The following is a 22,052-nucleotide window of genomic DNA, read 5'->3' as shown; positions in this document are numbered from 1 at the left end:
CAGGTGCCATGCTTGTACAACCTGAAGAACCGTGCAAGACTCCATCTAAAAAAAAAAAAAAAAAAAAATCCACTGATCTTTCTATCCTCCAAACCAACAGTGTGTCAAGTTCAAAGCTAATAAAAACCAAATTATAAAAATAATGTCACTTGTGTGGTCTGCAGAAGATGATGGGAAATCTAATGCAAAACAACGGAGTCCTTTAACACCTTTCTGACGCTATATGCAGACTACGTCTAGGTGCATTTCATGTATTATCTCATTTAACCCATTTGAGAGTCCTATCAAAGCAAGTCATTCTATCAGCCCACTTTACAGATGATGAACGAATGGGAATTAACTTATGTTAAGTCCCAGGAGCTGGGATTCAAACACAGGCAGCCTGACACCAGGGATCTTCTCCCTCTTTAAAATCCCAAGAGCTATCTGGGTTTCCTTTAAGACACATGGACGTCCTATCTTAAATTTTTCTAGTTGGCAGCACTCACTGAGCCCCATTCCACCTGCCACACCAACAAGCGCTGGGCATCTCGTGGGCATCCAGACACCTCCTGAATGGCCAGATCCCATTAGATTTCCACTGCCTCTCCCGCAGTAGCTTGAGCGCTCTTAACTAGGTACGTTTCTGCCTCTAGGGAAATGTATGCCCTTGTCTGCACAAACAGAAATAACCGACGTGAGCCCTGTCTTCAGAGACACAACAGATCACCAACATTACTCTCCCAGGAGTAGGAAGGTGGAGGGGAGGACAGCAGGGGTTGAGAAGAGACCTCACAAAGCTTCTGCACGGTGGAGCTCAGAGAGGAGAGAACATTTCACCATTAGGTTTTAGTATTTTACCCTCACATTGCATTATGAACATCTCCAATCATGGAGACGAGCTAAAAAAAAAAAAATCATATAAGTAGACACTTAAGTATCCACCACCCAGCTGCTGAAATTAATGCTTTGCTGTCTATGTAGCCATCTCTTTATCCTGCTATCAATGTGCCTTACATCTTTTATTCATTCCAAAGTAAATTGCAGAAGCAGTACACTCTACCCCTCCCCCTACTCCAGCATGCACAGCCTCAACTACAGTTTTCTTTTTGTTTATGGGTTTTTTTCATAGTTTTATTATTTTAATAGATCATGTGAGCAGACTTCCTGACTAGCAAAACACTAAAAAGACCCAAATTCCAGTGTGTTGTTATGAAATGTTTAGCTCACAACTTTCTTTTAAAAGTTAGAGTAGGCTAGGCATGGTGGCTCAGCCTGTAATCCCAATACTTTAGGAGGCTGAGGCAGGAGGATCACTTGAGGTCAGGAGTTCGAGACCAGCCTGGCCCATGTGGCAAAACCCCGTCTCTATTAAAAATACAAAAAACGTTAGCCAGGCCTGGTGGTGGGCACCTGTAATTCCAGCTACTCAGGAGGCTGAGGCAGGAGAATTGCTTGAACCGGGGAGTTGGAGGTTGCAGCGAGCTGAGATCGCACCACTGCATTCCTGCCTGGACGACAAGGCGAGGCTCTGTCTCAAAAAATAAAACAGAATAGTATCCCCAAGTATGTGAGGGGAAGTTCTACTTATTAAAATTATTTTAGTACCAGAGCCACAGGTTCAGTAAGTACGAGAACGAATCTGCCTTTGTCCTCTGTCCAGTTCACCTTTCTATATGATTATACCCGCTTTAAATCTTGCTCAAACTCCCGCTTGCCCCTCCCTCCCAGAGGTCTTTTTGGATGTAACCAGTTGGGTGCTGCTGCTCCCTCCCTCCACCTTCCTGTCAACTTGGATAACTCTTGTGTCCACATCTGACGGCTCTTACCAAATGATCAGTTCCTCTTTGTATTCTGTATCGCAACGTTTTTTAAACTGCAGATCGTGACCCATTAGAGCAGTGGTTCTCAAACTGCAGCCGCACCTCAGAATCTGACAGTCAATGAAACCACAACCTCTGGGGGTCAAACCAGGCATGCACAGTTTTTTCAAGGCCCCCGGGCTGAGAGTCACTGGATCACGAAATCAGGATTATGTCTGGGGATCATGAAATCCACGCTGTGAGTACAACCAGCATTTGTAAAACAAAACAGAACTGAATGCAATAGAAAGCATCAGAACGTAGCATCTGCAGTAAGGATAAAATCATTCTGTACAACTTCTGTTTTAGTCAAATAAACAGAATATCTAGCTATAGGTACGTGCTGGGTCACCCATGTAAAATGCATTCCTTTTTAGATTATCGTCAACAAAGTTTAAAAGTCACTGCCCTAAAGAAGCAAGGACGTTATCCTGCTAGCGGGTGCTCCAGGACATGAGGCTTGTACATGGGGCAGGAGGAGAGAAGCAGGTCAGAGTTTCTCTCACTGGGAATATGTTCTGCCACCAAAAACGTGGTACTCAGCATGGGGGGACGATCAGATACGGGACTAAGTAAGCATCATTCAGACAAAGACACTTGCCCAAGGAGAAGGAAATAAAAGCAGCAGAGGAGCCTCTAGGGAGACTGAGGGAGGAGCCAACTCGGGGCTGCCCCTAATCTTTAAATTTCTATGTTTAAGAGTCCATCTTGGCCAGGCGCGGTGGCTCACACCTGTAATCCCAGCACTTTGGGAGGCCGAGGTGGGTGAATCAAGAGGTCAGAAGATCGAGACCATCCTGACTAACATGGTGAAACCCCGTCTCTACTAAAAATATAAAAAATTAGCGGGCATGGTGGCGGACGCCTCTACTCCCAGCTACTCGGGAGGCTGAGGCAGGAGAATGGCATGAACCCGGGAGGCGGAGCTTGCAGTGAGCCGAGATGGCGCCACTGCACTACTTACGGCCTTGGTGACAGAGCGAGACTCCGCCTCAAAAAAAAAAAAAAAAAAAAGATTCCATCTTTTGGCCGGGTGCAGTGGCTCGTGCCTGTAATCCCAGCACTTTGGGAGGCAGAGGCAGGCGGATCACCTGAGGTCAGGAGTTCGAGACCAGCCTGGGCAACTTGGTGAAACCCCATCACTACTAAAAATACAAACATTAGCTGGGCATGGTGGCATGCACCTGTAATTCCAGCTACTCAGAAGGCTGAGGCAGGAGAATCGCTTGAACCCGGGGGGCGGGGGTTGCAGTGAGCCGAAATCACACTCTAGCCTGGGGGACAGAGTGAGACACTGTCTCAAAAAAAAAAAAAAAGATTCCATCTTTTGCCATCAAATCATCAGGTGACACTTGCTGATAGTCTATCTAATATCCCCAAGACCCTGGGAAGGTTACAAAGTTGGGTGACAATAAACAGACCCCACTGGTAAGGGTTTTACCACTAAGCAGAGGAGAAAGACCACTAAAAATACGGTCTATCATAAGAACAGAACAAGGCATTTTGATGACAGTGCTGGGGAGAAAGACCTGTGATTTTGGCCGGCAGAACTGCGGGGGACAGAGTCGAAACTCACGGGTGGCCAGCAGCACGTGGGAATTTTCAAAGTACTTTGACACCAGCTGCACGATCTTGCCAGGGCTGTGTCTCAGGGGTCAGTACAGGAATAGAGCTCTGTGTGAAGCTGATGGTAAATGACCTGGGCTGCAGAAACTCTGCAATGACCTGGTTCACACAAGCCATTCAGTTTACACCAGTGTACGCCTTAGGGCTCTACATTATGAAATGCCAAGTGTGTGCATGAGGCTGTCGTACCTGTTCTAGCACAGGGTAGAAGCCATGGCACGCTCTGCTGGTACCCTACGGTTCAATAAATATTTACTGGGCTGGTGTCACACACTGTTCTAAGCATTAGGGACAGAGCTGTTAATGGGGCAGCGTAGGCCCCTGCTGTCTTGGGAGACAACTAAATTAATGAACAGACAAGAAAAATAAATATAATCCCTGTCAATGCAGAGAAGTTATCTTGAGTGAAGTGATGGTGTAGCTCCTTGAGACTGGTTGACAGGGAAAGCCTCTTTGAGGACCAGACACTGAATGAGAGCTGAATGTCAAGGTCAAGGAGGTACATACACTCAGTAGAACAGCAAGTGCAAAGGCCCTGTGGCAGGTGCCAGCTTAGCAGGTTGAAAGAACAGTGAGAAGGCCGCTGTGGCTGCAGTGTAGGGGACAAAGGGGAGGAGGTTGTAAAATGAGGTCAGCACGGCGGGAGGAGTTCAGATCACAAAGGGGCTTGTAAGCCACAGTACCAAGGTGAGTTTTTATCTTAAGTGAGGTGGAAAGCCTTTGTGGGGTCTTTGACCTGATTTTCCTCTTCGTAAAATCACTGTATGGAGAGGGGATTGTAAAGGGCAAGAGTAGAGGCAGGGCGAGAGTTGAAATACAGAGAGACGACAGGGGCTGGCCTGGGAGGGTGGTGGTGCAAATGTATTTTTGAAGGTAGCACCCACAGAACTTGCTGACGGTTTGGCTGTAGAGGAGCGAACGACAAGGAGCCCTACAGATAGTTCCCAGCTTTTTGGTTTAAGCAAATGATAAGCTGGAGGTGGCTCTAACCGAGATGAGGGAGCCCATAAGCATTTGGGGGTTCTGGTCACAGAGTCCTCTCTGCACCATGCTAAGCCTGAGGAGTTCATTCTCAGACATTTGAATGCAAATGCCAGGTGGGGAGCTGCATACAGGAAGAGGCTTGCACTAGGGACAGATTCAGATGCCACCGGAAAGTAGATGGGGTTTAAAACCACTGGACTGAATGAGACACTTCGGGAGAGTTACAGACAGAAAAAAGAAGGGGCTCTGGGACAAGCCTGGGGGCATAATAATACTCACCCTGAAGTCACAGAAGACAAGCCAACAGAGATGGACAAAGGGCAAGGGCGGCTGAAAGGTCCAGCGGGATCAGGACACAGCTGACAGAGTCAGCAACACAGAAACCACCAGCGATCTGTCCCACCCATGGTGAAATGTGTCACTTCTGGATCCAGCGATTGGGAGGGGACATGGTGAGTCTGCTCCCAGACTGGGCATGATTCAGAGTGAGGGGATGCTGGGCAATGTGGCCTTGGGCAGGTGCCAGCCCCCACGGAGGACCAGGTAACTTCCATGAGCACAGGCTGCCAGCTTCAGGGCCACAGCCACGCTACATCCTGCAGCCACGTCCAGGCCACCTGCAAAAGGCAGTGCCTTTCCATCCTCTCTGTTCCACTTCTACTACTGCAGAGAGAAGGAAGGAAAACACCATGTCCCCTCACTTCCTGACTTTCCTCCTCTGCCTCCAAGAGCTTTTTTTTTTTTGGTGCTATGCACGACTTACTCAGTTTTCCAACAATCACTGGTGTCCTATACGTCTTAACTCTCCGCTTGCAAAACAACACCTTTCAGACACTCCTCAGCTACTTTCCTCGCAAAGAAATTTGCTTTCAGTAGACAAGAAAGCAATCGGAAAGAAACAGATAACCACGTGCTGATGCCTACTTGTGCTGCATTCTTGAGAAACTCACAGAACTGAAGGCAATCCATGTCCTCGAGAGGTTTACGAACCAGTTGGTTAAAGTACCCAGCACATGACGTGCAGACCAGCGTGTGGTGCCAAACAGTGCGACCCCCGTGTGGGGCAGAGACCAGCACGCGACGTGCAGACCATTGTGTGCCAAACAGTGCGACCCCCGTGTGGGGCAGAGACCAGCACGCGACGTGCAGACCAGCGTGTGCCAAACAGTGCGACCCCCATGTGGGGCAGAGACGCCGTCTGTGGGTAAAGCAGCTGGAGAGACAGTTCTGGAAAACCAGGGATGTGTCTCTAGAGCATAAAAGATGGACAGGAAATACACTCTTCCTTAAAGTCTGATTAAAAAATAAAAGATACTTTCCAAGAGGCTCCCGTGCCCATCTCCACGATGCAGGGCGTGTGTAACCAAATCACATGGAAATCAGCACTAAAAATGACATCTGCTGGATTAATTAGCTGTGTAATGAGTCTCCCCTCAGTGGAGCTGGGCTTTGTGGCTGTTGTCTGAAATCTCCCCAGGTGACTTGATTCCAAACACCACACTCCAACGGGAAGAAAGCGCAAGCCAGGAAAAGAAGACAGGCGTCCAAACGTGTCTGCGGGAGGCAGCGGGAAGGGAGAGGGAGTTTCTGGAGAACCTGCTGGGTCCTTCAGGAACCCAGCTAGAACATCAGGGAAGAAGAGCCATCCACAGAGGTGTCACCTGAGAACTCACCACCTCAGAGCAAATCTGCACACCCGCAAAGCATGAGTTTAGATAAACTCAAAGCACTAAACGCTCAGAGACACCAACCAGGGCAGCAAGACCGTGGAGGTGAAGAGAGCCGAGCATGGATTCCAAGTTGGACACAAAGAGACGGGACAAAGGTCAGAGCTCTTGTCCCTGAAGGAGCTGTTTGGTCTTCCTACGCTGACAGCTGCAGCCATCAGTAATCTGAACCCAGTCTGGGCAAAAAAAAATTAATAATGAAAATGGTCAGGGCCTAATCTGAGAACCAGAAAGCGAACAACCACGCACAGACAGATGTCTCCAGCCAAATCACTCCCCACAGTGCTTCCTCAACCACAGCTGGCTTCGGAGTCACACTTGCTGACTCATGTCTAGGACGGTGAGGAAAGCGTAGCCCTGGGACCCGGGCCACTTGGCCTGGCTCACTAGAGGAGCTGAGGAATATTCCCCATGCTTCTCTATCTATAATTACTTTAGAAAACAAGAGACATGGTGGTGGAGGGGAAGTATAGAAGACAAAGGCACAGGAGCTATGGGAGGACCACAGTGAAAACCATCTCGGAGCAGGGGACTCCTCAGTTGGGGACGAGCCTGTAGGGTTACCTTTGATCTCCACCACCCCCACCGCGAGGCACACAGTACCCTCCACAGGAAAAACATCTGATGCTGCTCAGAGAACCTTCCCAGGACTGCGACAGTGAGCAGTTCGTAAAGAATCTGGAACACGAAACATTCAATTCAAACAAGCCCTGTTCAAAACCAGCAAGACATATTCTGAAGCTGGATGGGGCCACTCTGCTGAGACACTCCCTGCCACAAACACAATCGGAGCTCCTCCCAGATCTTCAGGAGAGCCAACAGGCATCTGCAGGACCACCGCAGTGACACAGACTCCCTCCCAAGGGCAAAAGGGGTCTGGGAGCAAACACCGAATCCCAACATTATCATTCTCATTGTCCCACAGGCCCAAAGATACAGGCTGGGCACAGCAGCTCAGGCCTGTAATCCCAGCACTTTGGGAGGCCCAGGTGGGCAGATCAGTTCGAGACCAGCCTGGCTAACATGGTGAAACCCTGTCTCTACTAAAAATACAAAAATTAGCTGGGTGTGGTGGCGGGTGCCTGTAATCCCAGCTACTTGGGAGGCTGAGGCAGGAGAATCACTTGAACCCAGAGGCGGAGGTTGTGTGCAGTGCTGTGATCATGGCTCAGTGTAGCCTTGACCTCCCCGGTTCAAGCAGTCCTCCCACCACAGCCCTCTCATGTAGCTGGGACTGCAAGCACCACCAAACCCCAATAATTTTTTATATTTTTTGAAGAGATGAGGTCTGGCTATGTTGCCCAGGCTCGTCTTGAACTCTCAGGCACAAGTGATCCTCCCACCTCAGCCCCCCATGCAGCTAGGACCACAGGTGGATGCGGATGCCACCACACCTGGCTACTTTTTAAAATTTTTTTATAGAGACGGGGTCTGCTTATGTTGCCAGGCTGGTCTTGAACTCCTGGGCTCAAGTGGTCCTCCTGCCTCAGCCTCCCTAAGCATTGAGATTACAGGTGTGAACCACGGCCCCAAACAAGTTTTTTAGTAACACGTTACACATGCATGAGCCTGAGTCTGTACAAAATCCTACTTCAACGCCCAGCACAAAATCAGCACTCAACATATGTTGACCCAGGGAAGGAAGACCCCTTCCCAGTGATTTCAGTCTCCCAGAAGCTGCACAGGGAAATCTGGGAAATACGTCTGGCCTCTCGGGTCTTGAGGGCTGGGGTCTGAACCCATGGGAGGAGAAGAAGTCAGGGTAGTTGATGCAAGGATGCCTTCTACCCAGAACCCAGCCTTCTGTCTTACTCTGAGGGGCAGCAGGAAGACAGGGATGCCCAGGGGTAACACGTGCCACCAATAAAGTCCACAGAAGTCGGCTCAGAAGGGGTTAGAAAGGTCCAGTCATCCTCCAGGAAGAGACTATTGCCAGCGACAGAAGACAGGAGGAGAGACTCAAAAGGGACAGCAGGTGGGTGCAAACCCCCTCAGCAACCCCAGTGCACAGGCGGGCCCCGCCAAGGCAGTGTGGGTACCACTGTTGACCTAAGAGACTGGCTGTGCTTTGGAGGCTCTCATCCTGAGTCTGGGAACATGTTCCACTCATTAACAGGTTACAAACCAAACACTATCAGTAGATAAACATTTCTAACCTTCTAACTAGTTGGCCTTTTACAGGACAAAGAGGGGGACCCTAGAGAACGCCCCCTAATCATTCTTGATGATTAGTCCCAATTTAAACCTACTCTTTGCATTCCTTATTAGTGACCTGTACACCATAGGCACACCGGGTCTCCCATGCACTGTAAGCAACGTTCACGTGCTGTGAATTTTCATGGTCTACATATAAGTAACCAGCGCAGGAGGAGACCAAGAAGGCCTGGAGCGAACCAGAGGCAGCTTCAACATCTGGCCAAGTTGCTGTTGACTGAACCAGGCCTCCTGATATCCACTGTGTAACGCAAAAGCATTTCAATAAAAGGGACTCACGAAAAAAATGACTGAAAAGTAAGTTGGAACAAACAGCTCTGGAGAAAATTTCAGATTTCTTTATAGGAAAGCATTTTACGTAACACAGAAAATGTGAATATCAGATAGGACACCTTTCTATAAATAACAAAAATTGGGTATCATCATTAGAGGTATTTGTAACTTTCTTCTGTTGGGAACCACTGGAAGAAAAGGGGTTTCACAAACAAGGAAGTCACATAGCTCTCTTTACACTTCTATAGAGTCTGCTGGGAGGTCACTATGAATTTCTAGGCTATCCAGAGGCAGAGCTGCCCAACAAAATACAGGTGCCCAGTTAAATGTGAATTTCAGGTAAGTGTAAGCATAATTTACGAGATATACTTACACAAAACACCATTGTTGCTTATCTGAAATTTATCTTTGGAGGCCAAGGTAGGAGGACCACTTGAGTCCAGGAGTTCGAGACTAGCCTGGGCAACAGAGTGAGACCCTGTCTCTATTTTTTTAATGTGATTTAAATTTCTTTTTATACAAAGAAAAAAAATGAAACTCACATCACCGAGAATTCCACATTTTTCTTTGCAGTATTTGCCAACACTATCCCAAGTCACCACCCTAATGTTGCTAGTTTCTACAACCTCCAGTATTTCTATGAGTGACAGATTTTCTGCCATTAGAAAATGTTCACTTTCATCCTACATTCCGGCTGCTTTACATGCTAAAAATCAATTTTTGTTAAGTATTAAATATACACTTACTCAATACTACCAAAATGGTTTGCATAGTAACAGCCTTTCCCACCCTACACTTACTAGTATTTATAGTTTCAACTTATGTGTAAAACAGAATAAAGAACATGGTTCAGGTGGATCATATAATTATTTAAAAACTCTTGCCTTTTCCTGACAGTGTTCCTGACAATGCCCAATTGTTCCCTTACCATTTCCCTTTCAAAACAAAACAAAACAAAACCCAGAAACACCTGTTGGGACTAGATGTATTCAAATTTGCCCTTTTAGTCCAAGTCCTCAGCAAGCTGAAAGAATTCAACACTGAGTTCACACCTTTGCCCCATTATGTGGCACCTGCCATACTGACTTTCCTGCCAGAGTGTGTTTACCTAAAACAACCGTAACATAACGCGTTATTCTGGAATGCAGAAGCAATGGAATATTAGCACAAAATTCCCCTAAGGGTTACAGACCACCCCCAAGATGGCAGATGTCATTCATGCAAAGAATTCCACGGTGTGACTTATTCCTCTGGATGGGTGGGGGGTGGGTGAAGGGACTGAAAGTTTGAGATTTCTCTCTCATAAGAAGGTCCAGAACTTTCTAAGCAGAGAATCAAGGGGATTCGTAAATATTTTCACAAAGTGGTAGCTATCAGATTTTCTGAAATTAGACCTCCTTGCTGCTCAGCCTGTCAGGGGCCATGGTATACCTTTGGAATCCAAAAAAAGACTTGTAACCAGTACCTGAAAACAGTTCACATTGGAAATACGTAGACACAGTCATGAAATCTATATACTATTTACACAAGAACTTCAGGAAAGGGAACTTCCATGGCTTTCAGAATTTATTCCTGATCCCTTTCTAAAGATAAATGGTGAGATCCACAGTCTCCATTAAGGTGCCTTAAAAACCCAGCTCCTCTTTGAAGACTCCGTTTCTTTTGGAAACTCCCTCATCTTGGAGAGTTTAATGAAGGCAAACTAATCTAAGAAATTTTCTTTTGGGGAATACGCCAAAGAGAAATAGGAAAAGGCGAGAGGAAGGCGTTTGGTCCACAGATTCCAAATGCCAGGAAAGAAAGCCAGGCCTTTCCGTCCCTTCTTCTTGTTCCCCAGTGTGTCCAATGACAGAATTCCGTAAATACGTTCTGATTTACCTAAATCTGTGGATCATTCACAAGAGGCTCTGCAAGACGTAAGAGAATGGAGAATGAGAAACAGCTTTGCACACCAGCTAGGAAAGGCTGGTTATTTAAGCAATCGTCGTACGGCTAGCCATTGAATTTGAAGGAAAATAAAGAGTCCTAAATCACACTGTATACAAAAGCAGAGTCTTACAGCTATACACAAAATATATTCCTCAAAAGTCACAAATAGGGCCAGGCGTGGTGGCTCACACCTGTAATCTCAGCACTCTGGGAGGCCAAGGTGGGTGGATCACTCAAGGTTAGGAGTTTGAGACCAGCCTGGCCAACATGGCAAAACCCCATCTCTACTAAAAATACAAAAATTAGCAGGTGTGGTAGCGGGCACCTGTAATCTCAACTACACGGGAGGTTGAGGCAGGAGAATCACTTGAACCCAGGAGGCGGAGGTTGGAGTAAGCTGAGATCACGCCACTGAACTTTAGCCTGAGTGACAAGAGTGAGATCCAGTCTCAAAAAAAAAAAAAAACAAAAACGAAGAACTGCATGACAAAAAAAATGTTCCTCCTATCTACCCACATTAGAACAATGAAAAGGGACTTACACTAGAACAATGTTGTCAATCTGACAATGAAAATGGAAAACCACCACCACCGTGTGTGTCACTGCATGGGAGTTTGGCCATCACCTAACAGGGGAGGATGACAGGGCCACCTGCTTTCTAAAAGGCCTCTGGGAAGTGCTGCATCTACTGGCATTAGGTCCTGGGGCCCAACAATCCCCCTTCATGGTGTGTGTAGAGAATCATGTTCCTAGCTCATTATCTGCAGTATCCAAACCTTGCACATAAGCTCAAAGTATATCAAAAAGGGACTGGATAATAAAGGAAATACTATATAGCCATTAAAAAGAGCGACTGCATCTACATGTACTGACCTAAAATGATTTGCATAAAAAGTATCTATATGTACGGACCTAAAAGAGTTTCCTGAATAAAACAAACTGACACTTTGGGAGGCCAAGGTGGGAGGATCGTGCTTGAGCCCAGGGGTTCAAGACCAGCCTAGGCAAAATGTCGAAATCCCGTCTCTATGAAGAATACAAAAAATCAGCTGGGTGTGGTGGTGTGCACCTGTGGTCCCAGCTACTTGGGAAGCTGAGGTGGGAGAATTGCTTGAGCCTGGGAAGCAGATGTTGCAGCCAGCCAAGATCAGGCCACTGCACTCCTGTGTGAGCGCCAGAGTGAGACTCTGTCTCAAAAAACAAAACAAAACAAAATTGAAAGCATAGCATGTGTCTATAAAGATTTTTAAAAATGAACAGTATGTGTGTGTGTACAGATACATACACACACACGGTTTCATCTATAGAAGCACAGAAAAGAGCACAAAATATCAACTACATGGGTTTGCCTCTGGACAGTAAAGTCAGAAAGTACACAAAAGACATCCACTTTAAAAATCATTGGAAAATATTTAAAGATGTAAAAAAGTTCTCAGGTATTACACGATGTCATTTCAATTTTGTAAAATTCCTATGTTACATGCAAAAATAAAAATAAAAATAAAAATCCATCACATTGTAGGATTTACCAGATACTTACTTTCTTTTTTATTCCTGGATTTTTCCAATTTTTTTTACAGTGAACATGCACTACTCATATTACTTTAACTAAGAAATAGGGAATCCACATTTTATTACCAGCTTACACTTGAGGTAAACATGGAATGCTAACCTTGTAAGAAATAATTAAGAATACAATACTATTCTAAAAGGGTCAGTCAGTTCTTTACTATCCACAAAAAGGACTCAGAAAAGAGAGACAGAGAAAAAAACTAAAAACATTTAGAAAAAATGAGAATAAAAGTGCTATGGTTAATGGTTGCAAAACTGGTTTTTCAACAGGTGGTTTTCAAGTACTAAACTTTTTTTTTTCCCCCAACAGGCACATCTAATAAGATTTCAGTTCCATTATGTGGTGTCTAAAGCGTGGAGTCAAAAGAGAACACTGACCTGACCTTCTTGACATGAGGGTGTGTAAAATGCTATAACCAGACTGACCCACACAAAACTTGTGCCTAAAGCCATCAGCTGAGTGTATGAAATATAACTTATTGGAGGAATGTGGATCAAGACAGGTGGGAAGCTTCTGGAAGGAGGAAAGAACAAGGGACCTCCCAGCAAGGTACCCAGCTTTCATGCCGCACACCACTGGTGAACCATGAGCCATACGTTCCCACAGCAGTGATGGATGAACTTGGTCCTAGCACAAGCCCTGCCCCCCAAAATATTTGGTCTTTCCATCTTCCTGGAGTGCCCCTGAAGTTAACTGGTGGCCACAAGAGCTGTCAGAGTCAGCCCAGGCTCTCAGTGAGGACCCATCAGGTCCATGTGCAGCCTCCCAGCCCAGCTGCAGAGACCCATGTCCCACCAGCACCGACCATCAAGCCATGGAAATGAACCTCAGGCCTCCAGTGGCTCCAGGAGAAGGAGAGCATGAGGGTGAAATCTGCTAAAATTCACCAAAACATCTGGCCTTTCACACCTTCTAAATCACCTGCAGAAAAACATTTCTTTCCTTTCATTTTTTGGTTGAAGGTACCAAGGCAGGGAGGAAAGGTGGTGGAAGTATGTACTTAAAACAAAACAAAACAAAATAGTCAAATAACGAGAAAACAAGGTTTGAGCAAACTGGCTCCAGAATCCTGATGCGAACCATATGACGCTTTCCCCAGAGCTTCAAACACACAGCCAAGCTGGGAAAGCAGCACAGGAGGGAGGAAGGGGACACTCCCCAAAGGATGTATGCTTTTTGCTCTCAGTGGAAGGCAAACGCCTCCAGGCACCACCTACAGACGTAAAGTGTGCAGCTGTCTTTCTAAGACCCCCACAGAGGAGCACCAGGAATGCAGATTTCAAACCAGATCGCTGTCTGATTTCGCCTACATTGTCTGATATGCCCGTCTACCATACGATGATTTTATGGCCCTGCTGGGAATGTGAGTCCCAATGAGTTCCTTATGCATCAGGGAAAGAACTGAGAAGACGGGTTCTAAAGCAATGCAAAGTCTGATGGAGGTTTTCTTACATCCTCCCATACTGCACAATCCTCCTAGAATGGCATGAGCAGACGTCCTCTATGTGGAGAATCTGGCCATGTGCATGAATCAATAACACATTCTGCCTCCTACTTCAGGCCAAGCAGAGTTGGCTTGGACACCGGCTTCTCCTCTCCTGTGTGCCCCGTTGACCCACGGCAGCTCACATGTGGCCCAGACCCAACACCGTGGTAGACAACCCTCTTTGTACAGTATTTAAGATGAATAGGTAACCTTCAGTCTTGGCCCAGTCAAAGAAACCCCAGCTGGAAACTGTTTTGAGTAACAGATTCTGGTGGGGCCTTAATCTATCTGCTAAAGTTGACAGATTTCCATTCCAGGGACTCTCAGGTGAAGAAAAACATCAAAGTGAAAAACAGATTCTGGGAGATGGCGGGAGTGTGCACTGATTTCCAACTGCCCTTTCTGTGGCCCCTCCTCCTCCAGGCAGAAAGCAGCACACATTTCAGAGAGCTCACCATGGACGTCACTAGGCTGGGAATGCAAGATAAACGTGGAAGAGCTCGTGCCAGCTCTGAACCCACATGGCTCAGATGCAGGCTCTACACTAGCCGTGGGAAAGGGCAGAGGGCAAGAATGTGTCAGTGACAGCTGCTCTCCTAGTTCTGAGGAGCGAGGGCACCCACATCTATCTCTATAGGTGGAGAACATTGAGAGTGGGGCCAGGGTGTAGTCCTCTGAGAAAGGAGTGATACATTTACATGTGAAAGCAGAAGGATGAGGAATTAAGGAAGCTGGAGCTCAGCCCCAGTGAGAGACAAGTGCCTTTTCCATTCTGGCTCAAATGGGTCACTAAGGACAGAAAGAGCCCAGTCTCCAAGCTTCACTGGAGTCTCTGGGCTTCTTGCTATGTCAGCCAATCACAGGGATCCCAAGATGGTAAGTGTCAGGACATGGACATGTGAGCACTAGGGGCTGGGCCAGAGCCGGCCACTGCTTCAGCCCAAAAGTTCCCAAGGATTTCAATCAGGAGCACTTTGCAGAAGTAACTTGGGGCCCAGAGACAAGGTAAGGGGGCTTCCCTCAGATGCCTCAGGCCCTGCAGCCTTCCCCTACTCCACTCTACTTCCAGGAGGTGCAGAAGAAAAACAGGTTGAACCTACTCCTGATTTATAAATTAGTATTACACAAAAATCAAAACTATACCATTCCAGGCAACAAAGACAATACCATCAAATTTTGTAAATTAGCACAACCCTCTCACATTTCTGGATTAAAAATTATCTCACACTTTCAGAAAGTTCCCTCTTAACATAGCAACCTATGCACTAGCATGTATGACAGCAAGGACAGTGACTCCCGCCCAGGGTGAGGTCAGACGACAAACCAAAAGCCACGCCACTGCTTGAATCTCCTGAGAACGCAGCTCTGTCTCCTTCAACATGAAAAAGGAACAGGAGGAGAATAAAAGCCTAGGCTGAAAGAGAGGGCTGGGAGGGCCACAGGGAAGCCACATACATCACCGCCACTTCACTAGGTGCCGCGGAGGGCAGCTTTGGAGAGCCGCCCTGGCTGATCATGAATAATGTGCCAGGGAACCGGGACAGGGTGGGGTGGGGAAGGGGTGAGTAAGGAGGGTTGTGTGTGAGAAGCCCGGTCAGCTCCCCGGGTCAGCCGCATCTGGAGCGGTTTCTCTAGCAGACAGTAAAGAACTCGATTACATCCAGTTAACTGTGCTCTAAACTGATTATTCATGTGCCGGGCTAATGGATTACATTAGCAAGAGGAAAAATAACATGCAATCAATCTCCATTTACTACAGGCCACACCAGGGCCTAGAGAAAAACTGACTCTCAAACCACCTCCAATCCCTACCCTAAATTCATGGAATGATGAAACCTTATGAGAGGGAGCCCCCCTTAGCGGCAAGAGAAGTTTGATCTTAGTCGTACTGAGGGACCAAAGGGCTCAGGGCGAGCACTGGAATGATAATCCCAGTGGTGTCATTCCGGAGTGAGCGGGAGAGCTCCCCGCCCTGTGGCGGAGCCCGGGCACGCACAGGGCCATTCATTACCCAAGGACTAATGAGACTAGACTAACGACCTTTGGCTCCTGACGGAGGCAATTCTGCCCTGAACCTCAGGGGCTGGTCACCCCGGGGACATGCCGGCCACATACACCATTTCGGGATCTCTCCTTCGGGTGCTGGGTCCACGTTCTACCCTGCATCCCAACACTCAGGACCCTTCTACCCACGCCATCTATTTGAGCAACAGTTTCCTCTACCTTAAAAAAAGAAATGAGAAAAAAAGTCCCAGGATGACAGGCTAGCAGTGCAGAAACACACAAATAAACCGCATCTCTTCCGTCCACACCTCACCCTGACTCTCTGGGTGTGATCGTGGACATGGTTTGGGGACCAAAACAGGATGTTCTCAGCAAATCCTCCAACTTCCAGGCTCGTTAGAAGCAAAGTCAAGTGCCTGATAGACTCTTATTCAAGACTTCAGCCACACAGAGGATGCAGCGTGAGAGTTAATCACCACCGTGTGCATTTTAGAATCTAAAGGGCAATTTTTTCCTTGGATGCAAGAGGCCAGCTTCGTGCCACCTCTAAACGACCTTCATCAAAGTTGCATGCAACCTTCAATGGCCATGCCAAGTCCTTTGTACAAATTTTACTCAGTTGGGTCCTTTGGAAATTCTTTTTTCCACTGGTTTTTCCATCAGGTTTTCTTGACCACGTCGGCACCATCCTGTGGCCAGTTCAGACCTCCAATTTAAACTGACTGCAAAGAGCTTTTTTCTTTTAATGGTGGCACAAAACTAAGCCAGTCCAGCAAGGTTCTTGCTCATTTGAGATAAGGGGATTGGCTGCCTGGTGTCCAGACCTTCCTCACTGCACCATAGCTGAGTCCACAGTCAATTCCAGAACATTCTATCACCTCTACCTCATTCCTGCTTTCTCCTCCTTTCCCTAAAGTGCTTTCTTAGGCACTGCGTTACGCAGGCCTCCCCACACCCTGAGAAGGAGCAACTGTCAAATGAAGTACAATTATCAATCCCAGCAGAGGCTGACATGGAGAAAAGACTAGAAGCCTTCCTTATGTGGAATCTCCATTTAAAATCATGCTGAGTAGAGCAGGGACTCAACTAGCTCAGAGCCAGCAGAAACCAAACACTCGTGAGCCCAAAGACGTGAGAAACGGTGTGAAAGGTACGAGAAGCTGATCATGGGAGTGAGCAAAATGAAAAGAGAGAGTGAGGGAGTGGAAGGTGTGTGGGATGGGGCCGGGGAGATTTATGGCGATTTGTACCTGATTGTTCATACTAAAGCCATTATGGGATGATTAGAGAAAAAGGTGAGGCTTTAAGTCCAGTGAAAATCAATAGAGACGTCTGGAGCAATTCTGCCGTGCAAGTGAAAGGACTATTTACAGTATCCGGAGCAGCTCCTCCTCGGTTACCATCTATGGAGTAGAGGGAAGGGCTGGGGGGAAAGAGTGGGGTGGGGGGACAGAAAGAATAAAGGAAAGAGGGAAGAGGAGAAGAGACAAAGGGAAAGGGGGAGGATAGGGGGAGGATGGGAGAAGCCCAGGAAGAGGAAGAAAAAGTATAAGGAAGAGAAAGAGGACACAGAACCCAGGAAGCACAAAAGCGGGGGGGGGGGGACAACAAAGGCCCCTTATGGGCCCCATTTTCCCCACAGCATTCAGCACCTTCTACCCTGCTACATAATTTATTCATCATTTCTCACCCATCTCCTGCTAAAAGAATGGAAGCTCTATGAGGGCAGGGCTTTTTTTTTTTTTTGGTCAGTTTCATGCACTGACGTGGACACATGCCCGGAACAGTACCTGGCATTGAGAAGGTACCCAGTGTGTATTTGTTGGTGGGATGATGGATGGATGAAAGCAGGAAGGGAAGAACAAAACACCCCAGGAGCATCCAGGAAAGGAGAAATAGGAAAAAAAAAAAAAAAAGGAATAAAGAGATGGAAAAGGAGAACAGAGACCCTAAAGGAGAGAGGGAAACCACAGGAGCAGAGGATGCAAAAGAGCCCATGTAAGAAAGAAAAGAACCAACCCTAGAGGCGCTGTCAACAAAACCTGCCCCCAAATTGGGCATCCAAAAAGAGAACCTTCAGCTACTCAAGCTACTCACTGAACCTGTCACGTTTCCATCTGGTGACAAAGTGGACACTGCCGACTCTCCTCTCCACTCCAGGTTCCCAACCAACAGCCACCCAGGCCATGCCAGAGACGGTCCGACTCCTCCCCAGTGCTCCCTAACTCCCCAGTGCGCAACCCTCTCCTTTCAGAAAGGGTGTCTGAGCCATAAGGAGCTGGGCCTTACCTTGTACAACTTCAGGCTGGCCTCGTGCCTGGAGTTAACCGTGTGCAGCCGCAGCTTCTCCAGGCTGTTGGTGTAGTAGTCACAGGCATTGCACTTGAGGTGCACGGGGTTGCCGATGGCCACACACTTGAGCCTCCACTCGTTGGCCTTGCCGCCCTCCTTGATGTGGGCCACCAGCTGGTACTTCTGCACGTGCTTGTCTGTCTTGCAGTGCAGCTGGAAGTTGGCCTTGAGCTGGGTGTTGTAGCGGCAGAGCTTGCACTGGTACGAGTCCCCCATTACCGCCTTCCACTCGTCCTCCGACAGGCTGCGCTCCACGTTCATGTGCAGGCCCAGCATGTCCAGGTTGTCCGTCGTGAACTTGTTGCAGACGGCACACTGGAAGAGCTTCAGCGACGGGTCGTTGGTCTGGATGAAGCTCTCGCCCAGGTTCATCAGCTCCTCTGACACCAGCTGCCCGCCCCCGAGCCGCATGTCTAGGGGGATCTCACCGCCCACTGCGGGGAAGGAGAGAAGGAGAGAGTCAGAGACCAGGCTTGTGGTCACGGCCACAGCTGAGGCACCCCCTAGCCCTCCGCCACCCTCAACTGGGGTCCAAAAGGAAAAGATCACATTTCAAGGGTCGCAAAGGGTTACTGGCTGGAAAACAAGCACACAAACGTAGTCAACCTGATGTGTTTCGATCTTTCCTGTGGACATTCTGAGATTTCTGGCAGGTTTCGTATTTTCTTTCTTTAGGAAAAGAACACCTAGAAAAGCTAGGAGCCATTGCCTCTTTAATATTTCCTTTTCTTTTTTTTCCTCCAAGATGGAGTCTTGCTCTGTGTTGCCCAGGCTGGAGTGCAGTGGCACGATCTCGGCTCACAGCAACCTCCGCCTCCCAGGTTCAAGCGATTCTCCTGCCTCAGCCTCCTGAGTAGCTGGGATTACAGGCATCCACCACCAAAACCAGCTAATTTTTGTCTTTTTTAGTAGAGACGGGGTTTCACCATGTTGGCCAGGCTGGTCTTGAACTCTGATCTCAGTTGATCCACCTGCCTCGGCCTCCCAAAGTACTGGAATGACAGGCGTGAGCTACCGTGCCCAGCCACCTCTTTAATATTTCAATTCATCCCCTCTCTAAGATCCAAGAAAAGATAGAAATATGTATCATTCACTGGATATGAAAGAATCTCACACCACAGACCTTCCAAAATCAGAAATGCGTTACAGCTGCAATCTTAATATACCAAGCCTTCATGGGGAACCAGAATTGGGCCCAGAATGTATCTGAGGTGGCAGTGACCAACATGACTTTCTGCCACCTTGAGAACAATCTATGGCTGCATCGTCTGGTGCAGCAGTCACTGGCTACATGTGACTAACAAATACCTGAAATATGGGTAGTGCAACTAAGGAACTGAATTTTTAATGTTATTTAAATTTAGGAAGCTATGTGGCGGTGAGTGACACCTGGGTTGGAGAGTGCCTCCCTAAAGCAAAGATCTGGGGAGTGGGGCTGGACGCAGCGTCTCACGCACCTAATCCAAGCACTTCAGGAGGCCAAGGCAGGCAGATCACTTGATCCTAGGAGTTCGAGACCAGTCTGGGCAACAAGGTGTACAAAATATACAACAGAAACTAGCCAGGCATGGTAGTGCATGCCTGTAGTTCCAGCTACTCAGGGACTGAGAAGGGAGAATCACTTGAGCCCTGGAGGTAGAGGCTGCAGTGAGCTGAGATCGTGCCACTCAGCTCCAGCCCTGGTGACAGAGCAGGACCCTGTCTCAAAAACAAAACAAAACAAAACATAAAAAGACTTGGGGAGTAATCGCTCTACTCCTCACCACTCCCCTCTGGTCAGTATCCCTCCCATCAGTCAATGCTGCCAACCCTCCCATGTCTTCCCAGTAGGGCCACCTATTCTCTTTCCTGAGCCTCCGCCCTGTGTGACATGCGGAGCTACCCTAGGACCTATCACCTTCCCTTTGCCACTCAGTCACCTACATACAGAAATGCACCATAGCTGGGATCCCCATCAAGGTGGCACCTCCCCAGGACAGGGGTTCAGTCTTATCCTCGCTGGACCTCTGAGTGCCCAGCCCTCTACAGAGGGCACAGACACCCAAATGTTTGCTGTGCTAGACAAGAGTGAAAAAAGAATGGGACTGTCGCATGTTCAGGAAGTGCACCAAGACAGGCAGTGAGACAGGAGGGTCAGCTCCACATCTCCACAAAAGGGCCGGGAGAAGATCTCTTCCTCCCTCTTCCACCCTAGTCTTTTTCAGTCCATCAGTGCCCTGCATAAACTGGGGACAAGCTCACATTTGCTACGGTAAATTAATACTGCAAGGGCTTCTTTCTACCAGGAGAAAGGCTTGAAGAGAGCAGCCTTCCCTCCAGTTCCTAGAAGTATACGGTCAAGCAGAAAGCTGGGCACTGGTGTCTAGTTTCTCTTTCCTAAACACATATGCACTTGAGCTATTGGGTCTGCCCCACCTCCCCAACTGATATTTAAATTTGACCTTTTATGTGTGGTTGGGCCAAGGTTATTTTATTTTTTATAACTGATTAGAATCCAAGTCAGTGGCTCATCAGAGAAAAGATTTTTTCTTTTTTTTATGATTTTCTTATTGACGCTACACAAGTCACCTCGAGTGACAAGATCAGTACAGGTTCTGCTAAGCAGACCAGCAGCTGCGTTTGAAGCTCACGGACAGTCTAGTGAGCCACAGAAATCTTTTGCACATGCATTCCAGAAGGCTTAGGAAGCTTTCAGCTTGTTGTCTGTCTTCCCATCTCCCCTGGTGAGAGGAACCATAACTATGACATTCTTTTTAGGACAAGAAAGAAAAACAGAAAGAAAAAAAAGAAAAAAAGCCTAAAAGCTCCATCCCTTAACGGGGACGAAGGCCAGGCAACATCCACGAAACATATTCGGTGTTCAGTCAAAGCAGAAACTGCCCGGAGGGTAAGACAAGGAGCAAACATATATTTGTTTCTGATGCCAACCACCTGAAGTATCAAATCGTCTCCACTTTTTAGATTTAACCTCGGCACATCAATATTGCTCTAAAGAGAAATTCAGCTGTCACTTGCTGATGCCTGAGTGAAAATGAGAAGTCCTTGGAATAAGCAGAGGAACTAAGTCCCAGTTTCCACTTTAAGCTCTTTTTTTTTTTTTTTTTTTTTTTTTTAAGAGACAAGATCTCACTCTGTTGCCCAGGCTGGAATGGTTCACTGCAGTCTAGACCACCAAGGCTCAACTGATCCACCCACCTCAGCCTCCCAGGTCGCTGGGACTACAGGTGCACCCCACCACACCTGGCTGATCTTAAAAATAATTTTTTTTGTTGTTGAGATGTTGCCCAGACTGGTCTCAAATTCCCAGGTTCAAGTGATCCTTGGACTCCCACAGTGCTGGATTATAGGCATAAGCCACCATGCCTAGCCAGCATTCTAGGCTCTTAAAATGAAATGCAAAGGATAGAAGCAGCAGAGTGCTGAAACAAGTGAGGATGACAGGCAAGTGAAAACTCCCTTCGAGAACTATGCCTCAGAGAAACAAGCCCAGGGCTTAGAATCCTGCAAATCCGCTAATTCAGCTGCTGCAAAGTGGAGTTATCTTACCCAATTCACAAACAATTAGGAGCAGGGCCCCTATAAATAAGAAACTGGAGCTGGGCTTAGTGGCTCACACCTGTAATCCCAGCACTTTGGGAGGCCAAGGTGGGCAGATCACCTGAAGTCAGGAGTTCAAGACCAGCCTAGCCAATGTGGTGAAACCCCCGTCTCTACTGAAAATACAAAAATCAGCTGGGCGTGGTGGCGCACGCCTATAATCCCAGCTACTCGGAAGGCTGAGGCATTAGAATTGCTTGAACCTGGGAGGCAGGGGCTACAGTGAGCCAAGATCACGCTATTGCACTCCAGCTGGGGCGACAAGAGTGAAACTCCATCTCAAAAAAAGAAATGAAAAAAAGAATTTGGCAGGCCTTTAGTCTTGAGCCACACTGGATACTTGGTGTTGGAGCGGGTCCCCATCTCCGGGTATACACCTAACTCTAACACTGGAACTGACACCTTGGCACGTGAGCCCGCCCATCAGCACATCATCAGGAAGGCAC

At 47.6% G+C, this 22,052-nt stretch overlaps 1 protein-coding gene across 1 annotated transcript in view; it reads right to left on the bottom strand.

Annotated features, from left to right (window-relative positions):
- ZFHX3 (zinc finger homeobox 3) overlaps positions 1-22,052 on the bottom strand; it is a 261,907-nt gene that overhangs the window by 144,265 nt on the left and 95,590 nt on the right. The window contains exon 3 of the mRNA XM_011961589.1: positions 17,947-18,443. Within this exon, the coding sequence (XP_011816979.1) occupies positions 17,947-18,443 (497 nt within the window). The remainder of the gene's footprint in view (positions 1-17,946; positions 18,444-22,052) is intronic.

Source organism: Colobus angolensis, unplaced genomic scaffold, assembly GCF_000951035.1.
Source record: "Colobus angolensis palliatus isolate OR3802 unplaced genomic scaffold, Cang.pa_1.0 Scaffold116, whole genome shotgun sequence".
Taxonomy (NCBI): domain Eukaryota; kingdom Metazoa; phylum Chordata; class Mammalia; order Primates; family Cercopithecidae; genus Colobus; species Colobus angolensis.
Note: the sequence above shows the minus strand (reverse complement) of the source record. Positions and strands in the feature narration are given on the sequence as shown.